The 25,333-nt window shown below is 30.5% G+C and overlaps 3 protein-coding genes across 4 annotated transcripts; 1 reads left to right on the top strand and 2 right to left on the bottom strand.

Moving 5' to 3' along the window:
- The first annotated feature begins 6,274 nt into the window (after positions 1-6,274).
- On the top strand, positions 6,275-7,014 carry LOC114395621. Its single transcript, XM_028357450.1, has one exon. It carries the CDS (start codon positions 6,525-6,527, stop codon positions 6,732-6,734), a length of 210 nt encoding a protein of 69 aa, XP_028213251.1. The 5' UTR covers positions 6,275-6,524; the 3' UTR covers positions 6,735-7,014.
- Positions 7,015-8,277: 1,263 nt separating this feature from the next.
- Positions 8,278-10,754, bottom strand: LOC114397713. The gene is made up of 2 exons (XM_028359890.1): positions 10,123-10,754; positions 8,278-8,801 (listed from the first exon to the last, which is right to left on the bottom strand). Exons 1-2 carry the CDS (start codon positions 10,484-10,486, stop codon positions 8,785-8,787), a joined length of 381 nt encoding a protein of 126 aa, XP_028215691.1. The 5' UTR covers positions 10,487-10,754; the 3' UTR covers positions 8,278-8,784.
- A 2,771-nt stretch (positions 10,755-13,525) lies between these two features.
- LOC114395455 (MADS-box transcription factor 1-like) lies at positions 13,526-18,611 on the bottom strand. 2 transcript variants are annotated; one of them, XM_028357241.1, is made up of 8 exons: positions 18,232-18,611; positions 15,869-15,953; positions 15,245-15,312; positions 15,051-15,150; positions 14,709-14,750; positions 14,552-14,593; positions 14,140-14,273; positions 13,526-13,867 (listed from the first exon to the last, which is right to left on the bottom strand). In XM_028357241.1, the coding sequence occupies exons 1-8, from the start codon at positions 18,414-18,416 to the stop codon at positions 13,792-13,794; spliced, it is 732 nt and encodes a 243-aa protein (XP_028213042.1). In that variant the 5' UTR covers positions 18,417-18,611; the 3' UTR covers positions 13,526-13,791. The 2 variants fall into 2 exon arrangements, with proteins under 2 accessions (XP_028213042.1, XP_028213043.1); XM_028357242.1 differs by having other exon boundaries at positions 15,875-15,953.
- Between the last annotated feature and the right edge of the window lie 6,722 nt (positions 18,612-25,333).

The raw sequence follows: 25,333 nt of genomic DNA, 5'->3' as shown, positions 1-25,333 counted from the left end.
GTCTAATTCTAAACACACATTACTAATTCTTTTTCTTAGTAACCAAGTGATTTTAATTCGTTAAAGTTAAAGATTGAATTTTCAAACATGATCTTTTGACGGAAATAGTTTTAGTCTAGACTTTCCTTATTGTGCAATCGAACTTCAAATGAATTAGATCATTTTTTCATGATGAAACAAAGGATTAAAAATAAAAAAGAAAAATTCTTTCATCAATCACTACCTTACATTTACATCGAATGTTTTATAATATGTTTGGATAAATTAATTCTGACTCTCAAAATTATACTAAAAATTTGAAAAATAAAAGTAATAGTTTGTAATTACCTTAAATAACCAGAAAGAGTCTAATTGTTTCTACTTTCTAGTAGTCTTATTTGCTCGAGGCGGATTAGATGGTAGTATAATGAATATTTATAATGTCAATGTATTCTAGTTATTATTTATGAAAATTTTATGAATATTTGTTAAAAACATTTTTAACTTAAGTATGAATGTTTTGAATTTTGAAACTGTCGGAGGAAATTTCGTTCGAGTTCACCAGGACGGAGAGTTAAGTGTTGTTGTGTAGCACTTCACTTGCAGTGTGAACAAATGAAGATTCATACCACATATGAAGAGAACCCGTGAGTAACGTGAATCAGTAATAAGAATAATAGCATGAGCTCGTTGAGAATGACCTCGCTCGGAATAAGTCGTAAGTGTCACACTTTGCTTCTTGAGCTTACCTTGACTTCATCTTCCACCGTAGTAGTCAAAATCCAAGGCTCCACCCTCATCGTGTGAAAATATGACAATTAGTTAACATGTACCATTCTTTGCTTTTTGAATTTCTTCCCTATAGACATAGTTAGTGGATGACGTTTAATCATTCGTTTTGAACTCCACTTGCCTTTGATTTCCCTGTCTGTGTCAACATGTCAACATGTCAACATACAGTACACGACTTTCAATCAAAATAAAATGAATGAATAGACAATTGAGTTTGAGAGATTGTAGCAATTTTGTATATTAGTCTCTAACTTAATGTTAAATTCAAAATAGTTCATATCTTTGCATAAATGTTGCACGATAGTTCTTCTGTTAAATTTTAACGTTATTTGTGAGGTCAATTTTAGTGCCATGTGGACTATCCAACGTGACACTAAAGGATGACGTGACATGACACGTGGACGTGTCTTTTAAAAGATGTCGCATTTGATGATAACAAAACAAGTAAATATGCAATTTAGTCTCTAACTTTGTACACATATTGCATATTAGTCTCTAACTTAATGAAAAATTCAAAATAATCTCTATTTTTACATAAGTATTGTAAAATGGTCCCTAATTTAAAAGATGTCATAAATCATGCTTAAAATGTTCATGCATTGCGGAGGTTATGCCTTGCACAATTTCTAGCGACGCAGATTCCTTTTTGGATTCCTTGTCATCTTTTTATTCCTCTGATTTTTTCTCTTCTTCTTTCTTTTCTTTTTCCTCTGCTTTTTTCTCCTCCACTTTGTTTTCCTCTGATTTTTTCTCTTCCTATTCAGAACACAAAAAAAAAATCAGAACCTGGAATGATACATTGATGGTAATTGAAGAAAAAAAAAGAAAAGAAAATGGTTATGCAGACCTCGTCCATTGGTGTTGACGGCTGCAGTGATAAGGTTATTGTTGTGGATTTTTGATACTTTTTATTTGTGTAAGTGTATGTGGGTTCTTTTTCTTATATATGCCTCAATTGGTTCAGAACCATCAGATTTGAAGAAGCCACTTATTCTATCATCATCAAATGACGTGACACTAAAATTGACCTCACTAACAACGTTACTTTAAAATTTAACAGAAAGACTATTTTGCAACACTTATGCAAAGATAAGGGCTATTTTGAATTTTTCATTAAGTTAGGGACTAATATGCAACAAGGATACAAAGTCAGAGACTAAATTATTTATTTACTCGTTTTGTTATCATCAAATGACGTGACATCTTTTAAGAGGCACATCCACGTGCCATGCCACATCATCCTTTAGTGTCACGTTGGATAGTCCACGTGGCACTAAAATTGATCTCACTAATAACGTTACTTTAAAATTTAACGGAAGGACTATTTTACAACATTTATGAAAAGATAAAGACTATTTTGAATTTAACATTAAGTTAGAGACTAATATGCAAAATGGATACAATCTCAGAGACTAAATTTCCTATTAACTTAAAATGAAATAGAAAATTGCAACTTGCTCGCTATCACTACAACTATACCTAATAAAACCAAATCCTTAATTGTTATAAAGACTAAATAAGTACGAAAAGAGAATAGGTGGGCAACCTCGTAGAATTTTGCAATATTTTATATGCAAAATAAAGTCAAACAAGCTTAAGGGGATGAGGGGAGTTTTTTTAAAAAGTGTATGCACTTACTAATGCAAAAAAAAATAAAATGCACCTTTTGGATTAAATCATATCCCAATCCATATAATTTAGCTTTTACACATCCAATTTTTGAAGTTGGAGGGTTGTATATCCTCTGAAACGTTTCATATCCCAATCCATAAAGTTTAGCCTCTATACACACAATGCATGAAGTTGAAGGACTATATAGCTTTCTGATCGGATTGTATCCCAATCTCTACATTATATTCGATCCTTATGACTTAGGTTCTATATATCCAATGTTTGAGGTTGAAAGATTATGTACCCTCTAGATAAGATTGTATCTCAATCTCTACATTTTATTAGATCCTTAGTACTTAGGTTTTACACACCAAATGTTTGAGACTGAAATACTGTGTACCCTCCAGATCAAGTAGGAACTTGATCCTTATAACCAAGATTCCCCTAGGTCGACCCTTATAATGATCATTTACTTAGGGGATTGATGTCTAATTCAACCATTGTCAAAGGTACAAACACGATATATAACTGACATATGCATAATCACACACCAAAATCCACGGGATATAACATAACATTTTGATATGCTATAATGCCATGATCCCTTGTGATCATTGGGGGGGGGGGGGTGGGAAGACATGCAATGAATAACAATAAATATCTCTCTCATAACCTAGGACAAGTTAAGCAATATGTTTCCCTTGAGTGCTTTAGATTAGATATTCTCTATTATGAGAAAATATTTTATAGAATAATTATTTATGTATGAAAAATTTATTAACTTTTATAATAATTAATTTAAATGTGATATAAATTATGAATTTTAATAATTACTAATCTAATTATTTTGATACTGACAAATGCATAGAAATTAAACGCTCAACTATTGATGAAGTCTTTGTGTCACAATTCTGTTCATAACTTCATATGGCTGAACTATGCAATGGTAACAGTTCAGGAATTTGGGAATTACGAACATAACCAAGCACCTCTTAAGTAGGGATCATATGCAACAAATTATTTATAAACAATTCAATTTAAAATGGTTAACAAAAATTATTTTAAAAAATAATTAGATTTATTGCAACTTTTTTTCTGAAGGCTGTGTAAGTTACTGAAGTGGACTTTAATTATTTTTTTCAGCCCAATAGTTAAGATTCATTACAACTTTTTTTCTTCGAAGGCCCAAACTCGAGTCTACTACTATGTTCTTGGTTCGCTGCAACCCCACTCCCCACTTCTACTTCCAGTACCTTCCTACTCATTTTATTAACTTTTTTTTTTTGTTTCAACTCATTTTGTTAATTAATCTAAGTCTTACCTAGCTGTTTAATTTAATCCTTAATTAAATATTTTAATGCATATTGACATAAATCCTATATTTTTTTCTAAACATCTTTTCAATCTATAACCTTACAATTTTTTTTAATTCACAAACTTGTAACTCAACTAAATCAAAGATATTTTCTAAACGATTAAGATATATCTTCTTTTGATTATTTGAGCTTAGTTGATATACAATTTCACAATTATTAATTGAGATATTAATGTTAAAACTTAAAATACTAATTTGTTATTTTATTTTTATCTCGTTTTTTCAAATAAAGAAAATAGGAATTGAAACAGAAGATGCCACCTCAGTGATCAACTTGACTAAAACTTTTAATATTATGCATACGCTTCAATTTATTTAAGTGATGCAATAGATACATTTTTGTTTTTGCTGATTGGAGAGACAATGTCTGAATTGGACCAAAAGAGAGACGAAAGAGATCAAGAATATAAAAAATGTTCAATTATAAATGTTAGGAGAGTGAAATTCTCAGTCCTTTAAATTTTGTATTTTAGTCTTTAATATAGGAGTATATTTTTACAGTTTTAAAATATCTTTTTTATTTTTTAAAAATAGAAATAATTTTGTATCAACTGATTAGTTTTTCTACTTAAAAGAATCAATTATATGCGTAACTTTACAAAATTTTAAAAAATATTTTTATACTTTTAATAGTTTCAAACTCTTTTTTTTTGTAAAAATTAACACCCACTGTTAAATTTGTTGATTTCTTGTGAATTTTACTATGGAATTTCCATGAAAATTCACAGGAAACTTTTTTTTTTAATCTTCACGAATAATTTATTTCTTATAAGCTGAGATTTGCAAGAAATTCCCTGCGATCTTTTACAGCAATTTTTTTTATAAAAAAAAGTATATCATTTGTTTTTCTAAAAGATTTATTCTTGTCCTTATAGTGAAGATTTATGAACTATGGAACTGAACATAAATGAACAGAGCACCAACCAGACCACCCAAACCCAAACCCAAACCCAAACCAAGTCAAGTTCCTAATTTCTAAGCAAAAGTATCATATGTCTGGCTATAATTAATTTAATTTATATAATTCCTTGCTTGAACATGAAATAATCGGTGAAAGGTGAAGCACATGCATAATAGTTAGAATTTATGATGTGAAACAAGTTATCCTTAATCCAAATCTGAATCACAAGTACCACGTGCACAATGGCGGTGAATCCAAACGTAGCTTAATCACCCACGTTTACATGCATAGTATATATTACTCTATGGTCTCCCTGACGTTTGAACATAAGATCTCAAATCCCCCCCAGTGATTCACAGAACAAGGGAAGAGCTAGCTGTGTGTTATTATCAATACACATAAATTGGAAGAGTAGAAAAGTGTTATTCGTGTTTTCCGGTGGTGCCTCCTCTACTTTGCTCTCATTTCTCTTTTTTTGTTTGCCATTAAGCTCCACTACTACATCGGCCAGCTACGTTGTACGTTTATGTTTGCTTCACTTTTTCCTTTTTCTTATAATCATCCATTGCTATGTTCATGTTCTTATTTGTGGGGAAAAAAATAAATATGGCTTGGGTCAAGCCTTTGTATTTTCTTTCATTTGCCTGTACTGCATAATAAATATATTGGGACGTGTATCTTTTTGCTGAGAGCTTGAGATTAAATTAAACCTTTCTATTATTATCCCCTACAAGCTTCCCCAACACAACCGTTATCCATAGTGCTACAGGTATAATAACGCATGGAAGCGGCATTTTACAACTCAAACTTCATAATCTTTTATTGTATATATGCGTGGAGCTCTTCAACTCACGCCTAATATTTATAAACATTTTTCAAGCGTTAAATTAAAAATACCTTTGATTTGATCGATGCTCGTTATTCTTGATCTTCATTGATATATGTCACTGTACATAAGTATATATCTGACCAAGTATCAAAATGTTATTCAATGAATAGCATTTCAAACGTTAAATTCATTTGGGAGTGTTTTTGCTTTATTTTCTATTAAATTTAAGAAAATTCTCGTGAAAATAATAGAGTTTAACGGTCTTATAGTGAAACTGTGATAATATAATATACCATATATATATGCACATATATTGTTGTATTTACATGTTGTTTTAGTTACATCCTTTTGATAAGATAAAATAAGATTTTTTTTATATCAAATTCTATTTATTTTTTTTCTTAAAAAAATATACATGAACTGTGATATCCACCAAATGTCCAAAAACTTAATTTTCTCTTATACAAACAAAAAAAATAATATAATTAATCTCCTCGCTGAGGCTACAGGGTAACTAACGTGTCCACCTACTCAACACCAATCTGTTATTCATTCGTCGCTTTTCAACTACCGAGACAAAAACTATAATTGATTCGATCTTATCTTGCTAGCAAGTTCCATTAATGAAAAGCCACACCAAAAACTAGATTTTGGATATGCTGGCACGTATATGCTAGCAAGTTCCATCAATAAGGCACCCCACCATGACTATGACATGCACCGAAACAACGAAATTAAGCTATTTCTATATTTAGTTGATGCTAGCTAGTAGCTAGGTAGCTCTTTTTAATTTATTTCTTGCTTGAGTTATCCCTATTTAATTTCCATTCACTTTTTATTTTTATTTTTTTTATTCTAAGATCGATCATCTTCAATTCCCTATATTAGTATATTACTAGCAATATTGATTGAACACTAGATAATGTGTATGAAGTTGTAGCTAGCTAGCTAGCTTTCTATTGTCTAATACACCTTTGTCTGTGTTGTAAATTAAGGTTCAAGAAGCAACAAGTAATCACTCATAATACATATATATAATGGCGGATTGGGGTCCAGTGGTGATAGCAGTGGTGCTGTTTGTGTTGCTTAGCCCTGGTCTTCTGTTTCAATTGCCAGGGAGGAGCAGAGTGGTAGAGTTTGGGAACATGCAAACCAGTGCAATTTCTATCTTGGTCCACACAATCATCTTCTTTGGTCTCATTACCATCTTTCTTATTGCTATTGGTGTGCATATCTACACTGGCTAGGCTTTATTCTATTCTCTTTTTGGTTAAAGGTTTAGTAAATTTTTATCTTGTTATTCTTTTAAGGTTAGTTGATTGTGGTTTCCCATTTCTCATGTCCTCATCGAATAATAACTCTACTTCTCTTTAGTCTTTGAGATTCCAAGATTAGGACAACCTTGGTTAGTATAGAGTCATAGAATGGAATCACTGGCACTGCACACACTGATATCATATCACATGGCTTGATGTTTTATGCTTTCATGGTCGTTCTCTTCAATCAAATTATTTACGTACTGACCAATCATTTTATTCATTTTCTTTTCATACTTGAATCCCTCCCATGCGTGTAGTTGAAAACGAAGAAAAAAGGAACAAAATCTGGTGTTATTTAATTATATGAGTGGTGATTTGATTAACTATAATTGACTCTCAAGCTGAACCCTTAAAATCCCTTTTGTTTAATGCCTATAATTGTTTTAAATTAACTCTCATACGAATGCCACATCAATTTCTCTCACTCTCTTTTTTTTTTTTCTTTCATAAAACACTTTTTTGGGTACAAAAAGGACTAACAAAAGACAATTTTTTATGCATAGTAAAAAAAAAGACTCATTTTAAATTACTTTTTTATTTATTTGGATTTATAATTATATTTTATCATCGAAAATACTTTTATCCCTCCTGTAAAAAAACTACTTTTATTCTGCTTAAGTATTTTTTTTATAATAAAAGTATATATAGCAAGCACCTAAATCGAGAACTTTATTCTAGTTGTTGGGTAATGGATATCCACTTTGACGCTAAAAAAACATGGAATCAAGTGCAGTTATCCAATACTTATGATCCATTTAATTTAAATTTTGGTAAAATTAATTTTAGGATTTTTTTTTTGCAAAAAATAGATAAAAATTATTTGCATAATGTAATATGAAAACTATTCAGTGATTTTGCTTTTTTAAATTGATTATAATTATTGATATAAAAAGTCACTTTTTACGGTTATATTTTCAACCAATGTAAAAAATCATTTTTTTTAAAATAAAAAGACAATTATTCATGTCATATGAGTAGCTTTCATACTACACCTTACGTAAATAAACCTTATTTTTACCAATTTTTTGTCAAAAAGTCTTAATTGATTAATTTTAGACGGTTAAAATAGGAGAAAACATAAGAATTATTGAATGAAAATGGTGTTTCAGAGTATATAACGGATGCTCATTATATAGAATGATAATAATAATAATAATTACACATAATCATCAGATGAGATTAAATTTTTCCTAAACCAGAAATTTATAATAAATGACATGTTTATTCTGATTATTAACGGACCTTTAAATGTAATTTACATCGAATACAACCAAATAATACTCTTGAATATTTTTTTTCATACCACTTTAGTCTAGACTAATATTTTTAAGCATCTTATAATACTCGTATCACCAGAGATTCCACATCATTTATACAAAAAGCTTTTTTTATTTAACTTTGTTTAACAAGAAAAAAACTAAAATTGGTATGAATTAGTGACACTAGCGACAAGGCATTAATCCATAGCATATGGGCCACAATAAGAATCCTCATCATTCATCTACCACGCTCAACTCAACAGCAGAAATGATATGTGAATAAATAATATCAGCTGCTATAGACAATTAGGCACAACAAACAACCATCCGATTCCAAAACATTTTTCTTGATCCGGTACAACCCCTGTTTCTCAGGAGTCAAATCAATATATTTTCCTTCTCTTTCTATAATTGAACAAAAGGAAATTCAACAGCCTAAGCTTAAGAATTTTAGCAAGGTGCGATAGAGTTAAATAAAATAATTGATAACGGAAGGAAGAAGGAAGCTGGGAACAGAACAACCCCTCAATCTCAATACCAAGGTAGTAAGTAGTTCTTCAGAATTTTACTTGGCTATTTCTAATGCACAAGAAGCCATATCCACATAGTTCACTTCAGTAGCTTAAAACCCATTTAACTACGATTCCTGCATCTGTAGGCAGCACAAAACCCCCACATGCACCATCGTACAACTCATTTTCATTCTTCATTTGGTCACTTCACATAAGCTTCCATGCTGCATGCAACAACCAAAATTTAGAATTAAGCCGTCATGCAGATAAATGCCAAATAAAAGTAAATAAACACGACTCCACAACAAGGGGTGAATTCAGAACAGGCAACATTGAAATTGAAGTTTACGAAAAGAACATGATATTCAAAACTACTACAAAATTTTCTTTTTCCAAGGGGAAGCTCATTATAGTTGCAGTTTATGTAGGCTATGAATCAAAACCAATTTATGGACATAAAACAAAGTATGTATGTTAAAAAGAAAAATAAATTAATACTCCAAGCCACGCCAAATTTAACGAATTAGCTAGGCTGAGGCAGGGACCAGCTCTGGCCTGCGGGTGACATCCAAATCTTCTCCAACTTGGTATATTTTTGTTCAGGTAAATGAGTCTTGAATTTGAGTGAGTGGTGTTACCATATATAAAAAAAAAATATTACACACTCCTAACAGTCTTGTATAAGAGCCATGTTTAACATCTCACCATATGGTGCCATCTTCTTGTCGTAAGTTGAATAACAAATTAACAATGATTTCCCAATAAGAATATAAATCCAAAAAAGAAACTAGCTAGATATGATTTACTCAATGTATATTCAAAGTCGAAATAATTTAAAAAATAACTAATACTACTGCACATCCTTTGTTTTCATGCTTATGAGAGACCCCTGCCTGAATGTAAAGTTAACGAGAAATCTACAATTGCTGTGGCGGGGAATGAGGATACCATGCATCAATATGACAATGTTTCTCCACCACAATTATTTTTCAAGAAAACAACATAATGAAACTTAATGCTATCCCTTGACGTATATTCTAATATAAAATCTATGACTAAAATAAATTAAAACACACATATTTATTATATTAAATAATTTAAAAGTTATTATATCAAAATTATCCAATTTTAATCAAACCTAACCTCCAACAAATGGTGGGCCCCATATGCGGACAGCCAGCCCAACTAACCAACCAACCAACCAAAATCCAAACCTTTAAAGATCCGTTCTTAGAACCAAGCAAAAACCGGTCAAAAAAAGAACTTTGTTGTTGAGTTTTTTTCTTTTTTGAAATCAAGGACGTGTTTTAACTCAAAAGTTATAAATTAATCTTTAAGAATTTAATCCTTCAATTTTGGATTTAAGGGATTTGTTAACTACAATATGTTATAAGTGCCAATTATACATTGACTTTGTTCATCATCAATCTTCTGGAATTAAACATATACATATTAATAATGGGAATCCGGTGGATTGGAAACAAAAATAACTTTCCCATTTACATGAACAGAAAAAAAACTTGGAATTGAGATAAGTAGTCTTACCGGGAATGTCCTTACGCGGCGAGGGTGGGGAGGTGGCGTAGCAGAGAATGGAGCGGCCGAAGACGGAGAGGGTGGAGAGGATTCCGGCGACGTAGAAGAGCATGACCAATCCCAGAACCCACGGCATCAATACGAACCCGATGAAGAACGTCACAGATCCACACAGCATCAACGCCAGGGATATTCCCAGCAGCAACGACGCGAATCCCGCCGGGGATATCTGAGCCTGGCCCGGACGCCGTGACGCTGGCGGAACCTCGTCGGAGAACGTCAGAGGCGAGCGAAGGAGGTTGAGAACGAGAGAGGAGAGGTCGTACAAAGCGCGAGATTGCTCATCTTGATGTCTCCTTCTTCCCCTCATCATATGAATAAGATGGTGTCTTATGCTTATCCGATGAAGCAGAATGAAAAACAAAAAAAAGAAAAGAATTGGTGGAAATAAATAAAAAAGAGTTGGTTGTGTTGGGCTATTGGTAGAAACGAGGCAATTGGATAAAGTTGTTGTGATTGGATTGACCTTTGTTGTGTTTGAGGGTCAGAGAAAAATGAATGACGCGGATATATACGAATCAATGGAAAAGAGAAATGGTTTTGGATTGGTTGCGTTGAACAGCAATAGCCATGTGGATGATTTCGATACAGACTACTTTGTCTGGAAGGAACCAACAACTCTACAAGATCATATCATTCAGATCGGATACACGTCACCCAGCTTAATTTTATTTGTAACCCCTTCATTTACTATACTATACTATAATAAAATACAGTCAAAATCAAATTAAAACTGAATATTACCGATAAATGTAAAAATAAACTAAACAAATATTATTCTTATGGTATGGAAGAGTTATGTTTGATAAAATATTTTAATTAATTTTTTTAATAATTAAAGTCTAGTTTAATTATTTGATAAATAAGTTTTTTTTAGTAATTTTAATATTTTTTAAACGTTAATTTTTAATTTTTAATATATTTATCAATTTTTTTTAAAAAATAAATATTAATTCTTTATTTATCATTTTACACTTTTTATTACTTGTTAACTTTAAGAACCCTCATAATTTTACTTGAAGATTTGGAGAGTTGCAGCTCTGGCAAAATGGAGAAATCCTCCCAGTTGTGAAACATGGAGTGATCACATGTCCAGAATCAAAATGAAGGAGCATATGACAAGAGATGCTTGGAACCATGAAGGTGAAGTGGTAGCAGCAACTACTGATTTTGTTGAAAAAAAAACAAAACAATGTTTGCGAGCTCTTGGTCTTGGCTTGGGTCCAGGCGTCTGGCATGTTATGGTGAAGTCTGCTTGGCCTTATTCGATAGTCAAAACTCAAAATATTGTTTGATGCAGAGTATGCGTGTCACGATAACCATTAAAATTCTCTCTTACATAATCATTAATCTACTATAACAATTATTATTGTTGTTATTTGTTACTGAAAATATTTGTTGAGAATAATACAATGAGTGAATAATGTATTTACTCACAAGAACTTCTTTTTATTATTATTCAATTATAAATTGTTATGTGTAGTTATTTTGTTGATTTTTATTATAATATTTTTAAAAATTATACCAATAAATTTTCTTTTGCAAAGATTTTAAACTCAAATAAAATAGTTTATAAATAAAGTTTCTCATCAATTTAATAAATCATTACGATCAAGTCCGTCAATACAGTTGCTGAGGCCCGTTGTCCCGAGGATCCTATTTCAGCTAACCCTGATTCACAATTACTTGCAAATCCAAGGCATGTGCACGGTGTGAAGAGGCCCATGTTATTATCATTCTCTTTTTCTCTAAGAGTTGAATAGGGTAATTTAATTAGATAATATATTTTTTATAGGAAATTAAATTTTTTTTATTAAACGTAATTATTTGGATATTTTAGTAAAATGAATTTAAAATTTTAGAATTTTAAAAATGATTTTAGTTAGTTGAAAGAATAGAATTTCAAATTCTATCTTTAACTAACGACTCATTTTTGCTTCCTTTGTTGGTATCTTTTTCTCTGCACACATGTTTTTTTATTGTTTATCATTGTCATGACTCGCCCAGTGTCACTCACAAACCCAACCGACACACACGCGCGAACGAGTTAGTGACTCGAATTCATCCCTAACTCACTCTCCACTATGATCAACCACAAATCATTACAAATGGACTCTTCCTCCGACGAGGAAGACGATCACCACAACCTCGTCGACAACGACCACCGCAAGCCATCGTCCCCTCCCCCTACCGCCACATTCTACGTCAAAGAACTTTCTTCGAGCTTCTGCTGCGTGAGCTTCACGCTCCAAAAGAAGTACATTATCGCAATCCTCGGCTCGCTTTCTTCTTCCTCCTCCTCTTCTTCTCAATCATTGATTTCCACCAACTCTTCTCAACACCCTCTTCCTTCAAATTCAATTCCATCAATGATCGAATGAAGGAATCAGAATTGTGCGCCATCAACCTCTTATATCAACAGCAACAATCACTTTTAACCGTGTGGAACCACATACTCTGAACCAACGCTTTGAATCCAAACACAAATTTTAAAAATGGGAATTTAAATCGAAGTATTTGAAATTCTTAAAATTTAAAATTTTTTAGAATTTAAAATTATCTCATCCAAACACACTCTAAAAGTTATTGCATCTTGTATCTATAATTGCACGCTGAAAAGTTTATTCTAAAATATAAATTTTTATGTCAAAATGGATTTTCCAATATATAATTAGAGATACAGAATATAATAGTCGGAGTGCTGGAAACAAATGTTTTCTCTAAATTTACACCTCAATTTTGTTTTGGACAATTTTTTTTTTATAAAAATAAGTTTTTAATGTGTCTTTTTTCAACAAAATTGTTTTCGTTGTATAACTTATACGAGACACAGGAGCATTTATCATTAATAATCTTTAACAAAACTAAATGATTAGTTATGATATAATTTATCCTTTTAATATTAAAATTAATTATGATACAATAAATTTTTTAATTGAAATTATGATACAATAAATGTTTTAATTGAAATTTAATTAGTTATGATATAATTTAATCTTTTTAATAGTAAAATTAATTAACGTGTTACAAATTATTTTTTTAAACGAAATGAAATTAATTACGAAACAATTCACCTTATTAAAAAAGTGTTTGTAGACTTCTCACTTATAAATTCTTTATAAAATTTGAGTGACTAGCAGCCTTTCATTATTTTTGTGCATTTAACTATTTTTTTTCTATAACCACTTAGTTTACTATCATGTGATAAGTTTTCAATTGAGAAATGTATATTTTCATAATACAAGCATTTTCACCCCATCAAATAATGGCTATGCCTGGAAGAGAAAATTAAACACTAATTTTATAGAGTGACAAAAGCAAACATGTGAGGTCATTGGTAGGTAATACAAGGTAATGTAAAGGCAAAGGGTGCATACGATAGTTTTATTAATTAGGAAAAGGAAGAAGTGATTATTGAAACAAGGAAGAGGCTAGCTAGGTACTGTTTATGAAAGCTCACACACAAAATCACTGCTTATATTGTTCCTAGCTTAATTAGAAGGTAGAGTCTAGTGTAAGTCCATTACGTGCTATTACAAATTTCCGTTTTCCTTAACTTCAAATAAATTTGAAATTAAACGGCAGGATCTTTAATTATGCTCCACACTTGACACTCTTTCATGGTAACCATCCTGCCATGTAATTATTCATGCTTGGGCCTTCTGTCACCACTGATACTGGATCAGGATGATATCTGCGATCAAACAAATTAAAATTATTATCAAAATCTAAAACCCGTTACTCGTTAATCAACATGATTCATGATTGGGAATTTTAAATTGTTACGCAATATTTGTAGTTTCTAATAGTCTGTATCAAATCCCATATATACTATGTACACCACACAATCTCTTAAATCATGCATTAATTCTTTCATATTGCATGCATGCTAGTTACGAAATAATATATGTACAACCACAACTATATATGAATGAATTAATATTTGAATGAAGAGGAAAATAATACCCAATTTGCAAGGTTGGCTCACACTCCAATGGTTGAAAGAGAGCATGGCCTTGGGGCTGACCTGGATGGCGTCCATACCCCATATCTTCAGCACTGGGATTCAGTTGGAGTGGATTTATTTGAAACTCTTCCAACTGCAAAAAACAGCAGCGCAACTCGCTCTTAATTAAGATTTCACTTGTAGTAGTTGAGGAGGGCAAAGTTGAATTGCTAAATCATATATATCTTAATGCAAATTGTTTAATTTGGTGATATATATATATATATATATATATATATATATATATATATATATATATATATATATATATATATATATATATATATATATATATATATATTCCAATTGGTAGAGCTATAAACCGTAATTTGAGTGACTAGTTAATTTTAAGTAGGTTGAAATGTTTCTTACCCTTTGTCTGAGATCTCTGTTTGACTCACCTAGAAAGTGTTCCTTCACAAGTGACATGCATAATTGAACCGGTGAGCAAGGGAAATATGCGGAAGAAGAAGAATAGCAGTTAAACATTGACAAATTAATTAAAGAAAAAGGATAATTGACCTCATACCTTACGTTGTAGATCAGAAAGCTGATCCAGCATGAATTGGGTCTGTATATATAGAATGTTATGAGAAAAGTTGACATATCGACCATCGATCATATAGCTTATAACTTTTTGAGAAAGATAAATTAATTTCTTCTATTCTTTATTGGACACAGCTCAATTAATAAATATATATATATATATATATATATATATATATATATATATATATATATATATATATATATATATATATATATGTCTAAAATGGAATTAGCTGTGGAGGTGATTCGTGATTGGGAATTAATGTGTGATCCGATTTTTCTAAATTATTTCAAAATGGAAATTGGCAACTTTGGAAAGTACCCTTATTGATCTGATTTGCTTCAAAGACGAATCTAGCTGCCTTTCAAGTGATTCAAGCTCTTTGCTGCTTAGAGGGCCAAGATCTTCTCCCATAAGGTTCCTAATGATCATCAATCAGTCAAATATATATTAATAACTCATCAGTTCGTATTATATATGTGCATATAATTCTAGACATAGTCGACCATCTTTACCTTTGAGAACGTTGTAGAGCTTCATAACGTGCTTTCAGCCTCAAGTATTCTTGTTGACTGCTTAACTCCTATATATAGTCATGGAAGCAAAAATCATAGCTGTTACAAAAGCTGAATGAATTGTGCATTGATAATAAACTGGTGCTCCCTGAAGCAGGCATGTAACAAATTGTTTCCATAAACATGTAGTTAATTAGGCTATAAATGTTTCGCTCCAGACCCTATATATCAATAAACATTCTTTGTTTATTTTTATAAATTATAACTTTCTCAATATGAAAATGAAAAATTACCCCCTCCCGGCCACTCGCTGAAAACCATTCCATCCAAACAATGCCTGAAGATTAAAGGGATCATTGCATTGCTTCAACTTGATTTTCTTAACACAAACACTACTGCAAATATAGCTTTATGCAAAAAAGGATACTAGAACAGTTATGGTTATGCTCCACATTCCCTTTTATTTTATTCAGATAAAAAAAATATATGTTAAATAGATCCATATTCCGCTGTATGTACAAGAGACAAAAAAGAAATTAAACAAAAAATGCTGTGATCAAATTCGGCAATTTAAATGCACAAATACTCAATTAATTAAATATTTAGGGCGTATGGGATTATCACCAATACCAAGGCTTCCTTTGTTGCCACATTGTCCTCAGGCGCTCCATAGTTGCATTTCTGGTACCTCTCCAGCGTTTTGAGCATGCTGCACGTTGACATATATAAAATTATGTACAAACATTTAGAATATCATATAAGTACCAATTAAATGTATAATTCCATTACTACAGGACAGATGCACAATCAGTAGTACTTACGCATCCAAGAAAGTTTTTAAAAAAGGAAAACTATAGTAAGTTAATTACTGCATAATTAATTAACGTACTTTCTTTAGTAAGGGTTTCAAAATTAATAATATTATTAAGTATAAATTGTGTCTTCTCTTGAAACATCTTTTGACTTCAAATTTTCTGTAAGTCCAACTCCACCTAGCCAAAAGATTATGTTTTCTCAAGCGGTGAACAACTTATAGTGATGAGAAACCAATTAACCCGGTAATAAATGGAGAGAGACGTCAGAATACACCTTGTGTGAGCAGGATCGATAACTAATTAGTAGTTTAAGATGTGAATATATAATTGAGACCCCTTTCTAGTGTGTTTGGGAATCAAATAGAAATCCCGTTTCACACAAGCAATATCACCATGATTTTTCCAAAAGAATTATATATTATTTCACATTTACTTTACTGTGATTTGATAATTGATTTTGGTTGATCTTAGTGTCACCCCAAACATACTATTCATCTATCGCTAGATAAAAGCTAGTAACAAACTAAATGTGGCAAGAGAAAGAAATCGATCGGATATATATCCTATGGATAATAAATGAGATATATAGCTCATTTAATTTATGTGACACTTCTTAAACGCCCAGAAGTAGATACAGGGAACATATCATTGTTCGATTACCGTACATTGAGATCCTGACCTAATGGACCACTGTTGATTTCTGAACGAGAGAGAGAGAGAGCAGCTAGTTTTGGAAGAAGAAAATTTGTACTGAGAAGCCAATATATATCCAGAAAGAAAATCTTGGTATGTCTAGCTATTAGCTAGGCATCGAAACATATACAACTGAATGAATTGAAAAATGTGGCAGTGCGTTTATGCTTAAGGAGATAGAGGTCAAATTATCCACTATACTATACTAGATGCCCTATAAGAAAAGACCATTCGATCTAATCCTGATTTAGTAGCATAAGCATATCAACCTGTAATAATTAAATTCATCATGATAATTATCAATTGAAAAAACATATCAAATGTACATCTGCTTTCAATAACATAACATATGTATACAACTGAAAAAAAAAAAAGAAATGAGTAAATTAGGGCAGAGAATTAGTACCATCATAAAGCTTGATGAGTAAATAAATAATATAGGAAAAATAGTAAGCCAACGCAAATAATAATAAAAAAATATAACTTTTAAATAATACATGAAAAGGGAAGAAATGGACAGATATATATACTGAGGAAACTAAGAACTAATTGTAGAAATAAAAGAAACCCTAGCTAGGCCCAGAGATATATGTAAACGATAGTACCTTGCCTTGGGTGAAATAAGAAAATGAAAAAGGAGACATGGGTTAGGTTTTTCGACTGATTCTTAAACACTGAAGCCAAAAGCAGACACTGGCTGCTAAAACTTGACATGGAAAAAAAAATAATGATGTGCATCTTTACACAACACTTAATTGCACAGAAACAGAAGCCTGATGAGCAGATCCCAAATTGCTTTTGGGGAAAACTTTAAAACCAGATCTGCTTGAAACTTAACACAAATGAAGCAAAAATAAATAAATTTTGGATCACTGGGTTGAGAGCCAAAAGAGGGTAAGAAAGAGAATGGTGGTAAAGGGTTGGGGGAAAACAAAATTAGAGAAGAAGGAAGAAAAAAAAACTAGCACATACATAGAATAGAACAGTCAATACAACAGTAATAATCTCTCATGTTGTTTTATTGTATTTATATTTCTTTGCATTTCCAGTTGCAGATCTAACATCAACAAGACCACAGAAACACTCAACCTGCTAAAAACGCCGAGACATTCACAGAAACGGAAAAACTCAAAACAGTGAAAAAAGAAACTCAACTTTTTTCATGTTGTTTGCATAAAAAAAAATAAAAATTGAGAAGGTGGCAAACGCTAGCTGGTGGTCTTGAATCACTGAAAACAGCAAAAATCAAAGGAAGAGAGAAAGGTGTGGATGAGAACTAGAAAGGTCCTGCGGTTCCTTTTTCGGTGATAGTATGTTTTATGTGCACATATAACCATATGTGTTTGAAGAAGTAAACAAAAGGAGAGAGAGAGAGAGAGAAAGGATTTTTTTTTTTTCTTGGTTATGCTATGTTGTGTCCATTCCATGTGTTTATAATTATCCATTTTTGTTTTTGCATTTTGGTGGGGGGGAAAATACCTTGAACCGCTGCAAAACTCGTACTGCTTTCCTCTATTGGAGAAGATGATGAGAGCAACCTCGGCATCACAAAGAACGGAAAGCTCATAAGCTTTCTTCAAAAGCCCGTTCCTTCGTTTTGCAAAGGTCACTTGCCTGTTGATCTTGTTCTCAATTCTCTTCAACTCCACTCTTCCCCTTCCCATCACTCTCTCTCTTTCTTCCCCTTCTCTTTCTCACGCTCAGAGTATGTCCACACTCACAAAATTTAGAATGTATAAAATCTCTATAATATATATATGTAGGCCTTGTATATAACATGTATCTAGAAATATATTTTGAAAATGTTAAGTCTAAAGTGTGATACTAAGAGGTACGTGTATTGTTAATTAATTGTATTCTACCTCCTTAATTAAGAATCCCAGCAAAAGCATCCTTATCAGGTCAAATGGGAATGGTAATGGATGCTAACTCCAAAACCAAAATCAAATTTCTCTCTCTACCTGTCTTTTTCTCTTGGCTTAATTTGCTTCATACATCACCTGTGGCCTGTGCTTTGATTAATGATAAGGACCGGGCCAAGGAAACTGCTCAAATCAAAATTTGAATAAATAATTAAATTTGTTTTCCAAAATTTGATTCGGTAACAAATTGTTGTTGAAAAATAAAAAATATAAATTTATTCATGTTAAAAGTATGATAAATTAATATAAATTTGTAAGATTATTTTATTATTAAGTTATAATACTCACTTATCAATTTGATAAAAAAAATATTTTTTTTAAAAGTTTAACATTAAATTATAAAATTTAGGAATTAATTTGTCATTAAATTATCTACATAACTAATTTATCTTATTTTGTATATATTCATAGATTAAATTTAAATTTTTTATTTTTTAGGATTAATTTATTAACATCTCATATTTTTAAGAACAAATTTAATTATTTATTCTTAAAATTCAAAATTAAGTATAAAATAGATATTAAAAGTGTGTTTGAGTAGAAAATTACAAACGTACTTTCGAGACAAACATACCTTTGGAGAAGCATCATTACTCTAGTTTTTCTTTTCAACTTATTTTTATCCATTAAATTTACATGAAATCACATGTACTGTATTTCTAACTTAAATTCAAACACATAGGTGGGAGCACAGTTGATAGAAAAGTAGGAAGGGATCAGACGGTGGATAAAGAAAGAGCAAAGGAGATTAACGAGGGGTTGGTAATGGAAATTTGGAAGAAAAATGGGAGAAGCCCTAAATAGGGTCACTGATGACTAACGATGATTGGAGAGAATATGTCACAACAGTGCCACGTGTCGAAATGTGAAGTGGGAGAGGACTCGATTTTCTGCTGACGGATTCAGGAACTAACCTTAAAGAAGGTGAACCCTCATAGTCGTAGGTAGTTCGTATGTTACATGATGCATTTACCCAAGTACCCCAATTGTTTCATAGATATATTTGGATTTAATAAAAATGGATTAATATTTTAAAAAAAAATTATATTCTCATCTAGTTATAGATTATCTTATATATATGATGAGAATAATAATTTTTATAATAATAATAATTACTTTAAGAGTTATATTTGAAACAATTTTTTTTTAAATTGATATAAAACTTAAACTCTTGTGTTTTTAATTACCATAAACGCCTTTGTTTTGGTAAGTTTATAAATAAACGTCTAACACTCAATGAAAATTGTCGTTGCATAATATTTTATACTTTCCTTACAATTATTTACAGACTATAATTTGGGATTAATAATGTGTATTGCACGATATTAAAGTGAATGACATAAAAAATTTAAAAGTTGAATTTTAAAAGTAAACAAGGAATCTTAATGAAAGTTGATTTTTTTAACAACTAGCTAGGTGTAAACATGTTTAGGATCATAGAACTTTGATTCAATAATTCTAAAGTTACGATAAATCACGAACTTATGTAAACACTTACAATAATATTAATAAATAACTAAATCAAGAGGCGAAAAAGATATTTTTATGGAAGATACTTAATGAACATTAAATATTTTTTTATTCAAGAACAAATCTTAAGATCACTTCAACCATAGAAATAAATGAAGAACAAATAATGTTTACGCGTTCTCTTGTTCTTGAGGTCAATTTGAAATCGAAATGTCAGTTCAGCACGTCAATTTAAATTTAATAACAGACTCTTCTTTTTCATTGAAATACGCTTCTCACCATTGCAAACCAGTTTGGCATTTTGCTGGAGTCATAAGAAAATGACATAACAATTGCGTATTACGCAATTGCGTACCTTTCCAGAATTTTTATCTCAAAATTCCATTGTAATGAATATATTAACCCTGTTTTCTGAAACCCAAGATAAAAAGGCCTCAATAGCCATATTAACTTTTTATTGCAAACTGCTAATAATAAAACCTTAAATTCCACCATGCATGCCCTATCTTTGAAGGGGCATTTACCGAATGGCGATCGACTTATATATATATATAGCACATTTAACTGAATTAGAACAATTCTTAAAACGGTACGATCGAGATCGTGTTCTGTTTAATATGAGGAGAGAAAAACGTACTCCTATCAACTAGACATGTTATTACCCTTGCAGCCAAAACACGCGTTTCTAGGATTATAGTTCTTGACACCTTGTTTTGTGGAAAATTTTGGAAACCCAGCATGCTTCTAATTCATGACATGCCAAATTAGTTGTTTTGTCAGAAGGTTACCAGTGTATGTGTGGTGTTTGTATACATAAAGCAATTACAATAATAACTCTTTTAACTTGAAGTATGAAAACTCTAGCCAATTTTGCCTTTTGCCAATAATCCTTAATTTATACTTTATGTCATAATTTATACAATATGACTAGTAATTAAAGCCAAATATTCAATTCAATCCTTAAACTGTAAAATTCTCTCAATTTAATCTTTGGTTTTAATTCTTTTCTAATGATCAGTGTTCATGAAATTTGCAATTAGGCTAGTCGCAAACCATGCTAATTGCTATCTTTGTCATTTTAATTGGTATTTGTGTCTCGGTGAAAGGAAAACAATGCTATGCTATGTGTAAGCCATTTGAAGTTGATGGTGGCAAGTGATAGTCAGTAATTTTAGGACAGCGACGAAGACAATTTCTTTTGGAAAAAAAATGGACTGATGGTTGTTGTTTAAATGATAAGGTTATGTTTGGACCGGTGGAAGTGAATGAAATATGAACTGAAATATAATAGAATGAGATAGAATAAAAATGTCGTTATATTGTTTGGATGTTTTATAATGGAACCAAACAAAATTTTCATTCCATTATTTGGAACGGAATTAGTCATAATTTTTAATTGATTTAAATACAATTTTAATTTTTCTATTTTTTAATTAATAATATTGGTTTCATTATTTTAAAATAGTTATATTTGGTTCTCTTATTTTATAAAATTATTAATTTTGATCAATCCTTAATTTTATTTATATTTATTTATTACATTTTAATTAATTAAATAATTTTTTAATGACACCTTAAATGAAATTAATGTTAAGTCTATAGGGTTCAAACCAAAATAAAAGAAATAAAATAGAGATAAATTTTAAAATTATAGATTTTTTAAAATAAAGAGATCAAATGTTTTTATTTTAAAATAAAAAATCTAAAATTACATATCGAACAAAATTGGAGAAAGAAAAATGTATTTAAGTTCTTTTTGATTCCTAAATTATCTTTATTTAAATATATTATCTTTAAGACATTAATTATTAAAATAAAAATTATAAAGATAAAATAGTTATATGTTATAATCTAAAAGCTTTATTTCATTAAGGACATCCCAAATTTGTGGGAAGAAAACTAGGATGAAATAATGGAATGGAATGAATTATGATCATTATCTTTTGTTTTGTTTTAGATTCAATCTTCTTAAATAAGATATTAAGTTTAAATTGGATAAAAAAAAAGTGATTGAAAAAAACACCTTACTAAAAAGATCAACTAAATTTTATAGTAAAAATTAATCATTAAAAAAATTGATGAATATTCTATATCATTATCATAGTTACCTATAAAATCTTCCAATATTATATATGTTTCATTTCAATTTTTACAAATGAAAGGAATAACTTCCCTTCCACTCCATCTCTCTCCATTTCATCCTCCACCACACCAATCTATCTTTCACTCACTCAGATTCAGTGGTATGTGATAAATCCTAAAGGGGGATTGACGTGAACTGCATATATATGGGCATGCATAATGAATCGTATATGAATGTTGCGGTTGATCGAGGAGAGGAGGAACAGTGAAGTGAGCAATCTCAAGTCTCATACCAAATCCGAGATACAAACATCATGGGGACCCAGCACTCTGCACTCGCATTCTGTGCATCATGGGCACCACCCAAGTATATATCATGAGTTCACTTTTGTTCCTTAGTACACATTACAGATAAGCACAATCAATAATGAATGAATATGGTTAAGAATTCATATATATAATATAATATGACAGCATCAAAAATGTAATGTGAGAGTGAAATGCTAAATTTAGTTTTAGTTCGTTCGGGGTTTCTTAATTACATGACTCTAAATATTTTAATTATTGATAATAATCATGCACGATATTGTATTTGAATTTCATCCTTTTATTTATCATCATAAATACATGAGAATCGAAATTGAAAGATGAAGTGGGAGAAGTCAGAGAAAAACAAAAACAAACTTGATTGATTAATGTTGATGTGGATGAAGGGAAAGAAATTTGATGAGAAGAGAGAAAGATGAAATTGAAGGTGGGGACCAACCAATAAGGAGTGATAATGTCGAAGGAAGCGTGGCAAAGACGCATAGAGATGTCAGATGCTTTACCATTTTAAGGTGAACAACATCAGCATCAATAATAATGACAACCTTATTCCAAATTTGGCATTACCTTTTTAAGATGTAGCAGATTCTACATAGGTCATAGGTGGTTCATCCACATGAAAATTGAAAATTGAAAATAAAATAATCAAGATTAGAGAGGGTTCAACCTTGGGTGAATTCTAAAGTGAAGTATCTAATTTACTGGTACACCCATGAAGCAATAAAAATAACCGTAGGATATATTATTATAATGTTCAATGGAATGGATCTTGATCACAGATCGTAGATCTTGATCTTGGTTTGGGTTGAGCGGAGGAGGAGGAGGAAATTTCATGGAATGGATCTTCACGGAAAAAATAAAAGAGAAAGAGGAAAAAAAACGTTAAAACTTTTAATGATTATTAATTTTTAATCATTTTAATATAATTTTCATTTTTTTCATCCGGTTTAAAACCTCTCACTGCCGGTCATTTGTTAATTCATATCCTAGTTTCTTTTTTGAGAGAAATTATTGAGGCCATCTAAAGATCTCAACCACCACACAAACCAAAGAGCGGAATGTCAAAACACTGCATATGTCCCACCCGATTCAGCTCTATTATGTATTTTTTTTCTTCTTTCAAACATAATTAAATTATCCAATTTTGTTCAGAATCCGATCCACAACAATAATTATAATTTGGCAAAGCTAATTAATTTCCATCAAAATATGTCCAATTTATATTTCAGTCATGGGTATGCATGTAATTTCTTGTTCAATTAATGAACTCTTGACATGAATTTCAATCCTTATTGCAAATTAAAATGCAACTAACATGCATCTAATTAGTCAATGGTAGTTGAGGTTCAGATCTGAATTAGAGATTGTGGGGCAATCACTAGGGAAAAATTCTAAATGTTTAAACAAATTTGTTCACACATTCACCCCCATGAAGACTCCATGATAAAATTAAAACTGTGATTAAAAGAAAGAATTTTACTGACTCGTCTATATCAGTCATGCGATGAACATATATAAATCAGCTTTGTCGAAAAGAAGCTTGTTTGTCCCCACACTTTCCATGTTGCATCTGATATAAGTTGCATGCTTGATTTTAAGGTTAAAAAATTACTTTTGAAACAAAAATAATTTCACTATAGAATCAGAGTTTTTACTTTTAATTTCGTACTGTTTTCAACTTCAATCCAAATATACACGAAATTATCTCTTTTATATTACGTTCCATGAGCTCAAGTCTGAAGAACATAGATATATATAAAGCGTTTTATTTCATTTTATTAAAAATTGTGATTGATAATTGTAGCATTGGTTTATTTATAAAAAAAAATTATAGAAATGATTCATAATTTCATATACAACTGAAAAAAATCTTGTGAACAATTCTTGACATCTTTTGGTATATGTTTGATGTCACCTTAAAGAATTAATTTTGATAATGAGTCTAAAATTGAGTTTAGATAAATTTTACATGTTTAACTTCACATGAAAGAAGAGTTTAAAATTAATTATGAATTCATAATTAATTTTGAGTTTAAATAACTTTAGATAATTTATGAGTTAGATAAAAAAATGTATACTAAAATTTACTCCAAATTAATATTATAATAAAAATATCTAAACATAAATCATACAATTTCAAAATTAGTTTTAACCAAAATCAATTTATTCAAAATCAATTTCATCAAGTGTGTGTTTAGATGAGTGAGCGTTCACAAAATTAATTTCAAATAAAATTGATTTTGTAAAATTAATTTTAATTAGAAGTGATTTTGAAGTAATAGTATTCGATTGGATGATTTTGGTTATAATTAATTTTAAAGTAAAATTTACTATAAATTTTCTTATTTAATGTAAAAATTACTTGTTGAAGTCGTAAACTTTTTAACATAATGAGTCGTAAACTTTTTAACATAAAACCAAACATATAAAATTGATCTAAAATTAATTCTGGATAAGAAATTAATTTTTCTACATAAAACCAATGACGCACTAAACCATCACTTATATAGACTTTCATTCAAAATGAATTTCACCTCTATAATGCACCTTTTCACATTCAAAAAATAAATAATTTTCATAGCACCCCATGTTGCTGATCTTTTACTGGTACTATAGGACTTGCCTTTTTCATTTTCTTTTCCTTTTCAAATCGGTATTACTTATATGAATGCTCGGAGGTGAATATGGCCGTCGTTGTATTATCTATTTAAACGACAAGAGGTGAATTGCACGGTAAAGCAGGTGATGATAAGATCATGTGGCCACATTTATATGCATTA

This window comes from Glycine soja, chromosome 18 (assembly GCF_004193775.1).
Source record: "Glycine soja cultivar W05 chromosome 18, ASM419377v2, whole genome shotgun sequence".
Lineage (NCBI taxonomy): Eukaryota > Viridiplantae > Streptophyta > Magnoliopsida > Fabales > Fabaceae > Glycine > Glycine soja.
Note: the sequence above shows the minus strand (reverse complement) of the source record. Positions and strands in the feature narration are given on the sequence as shown.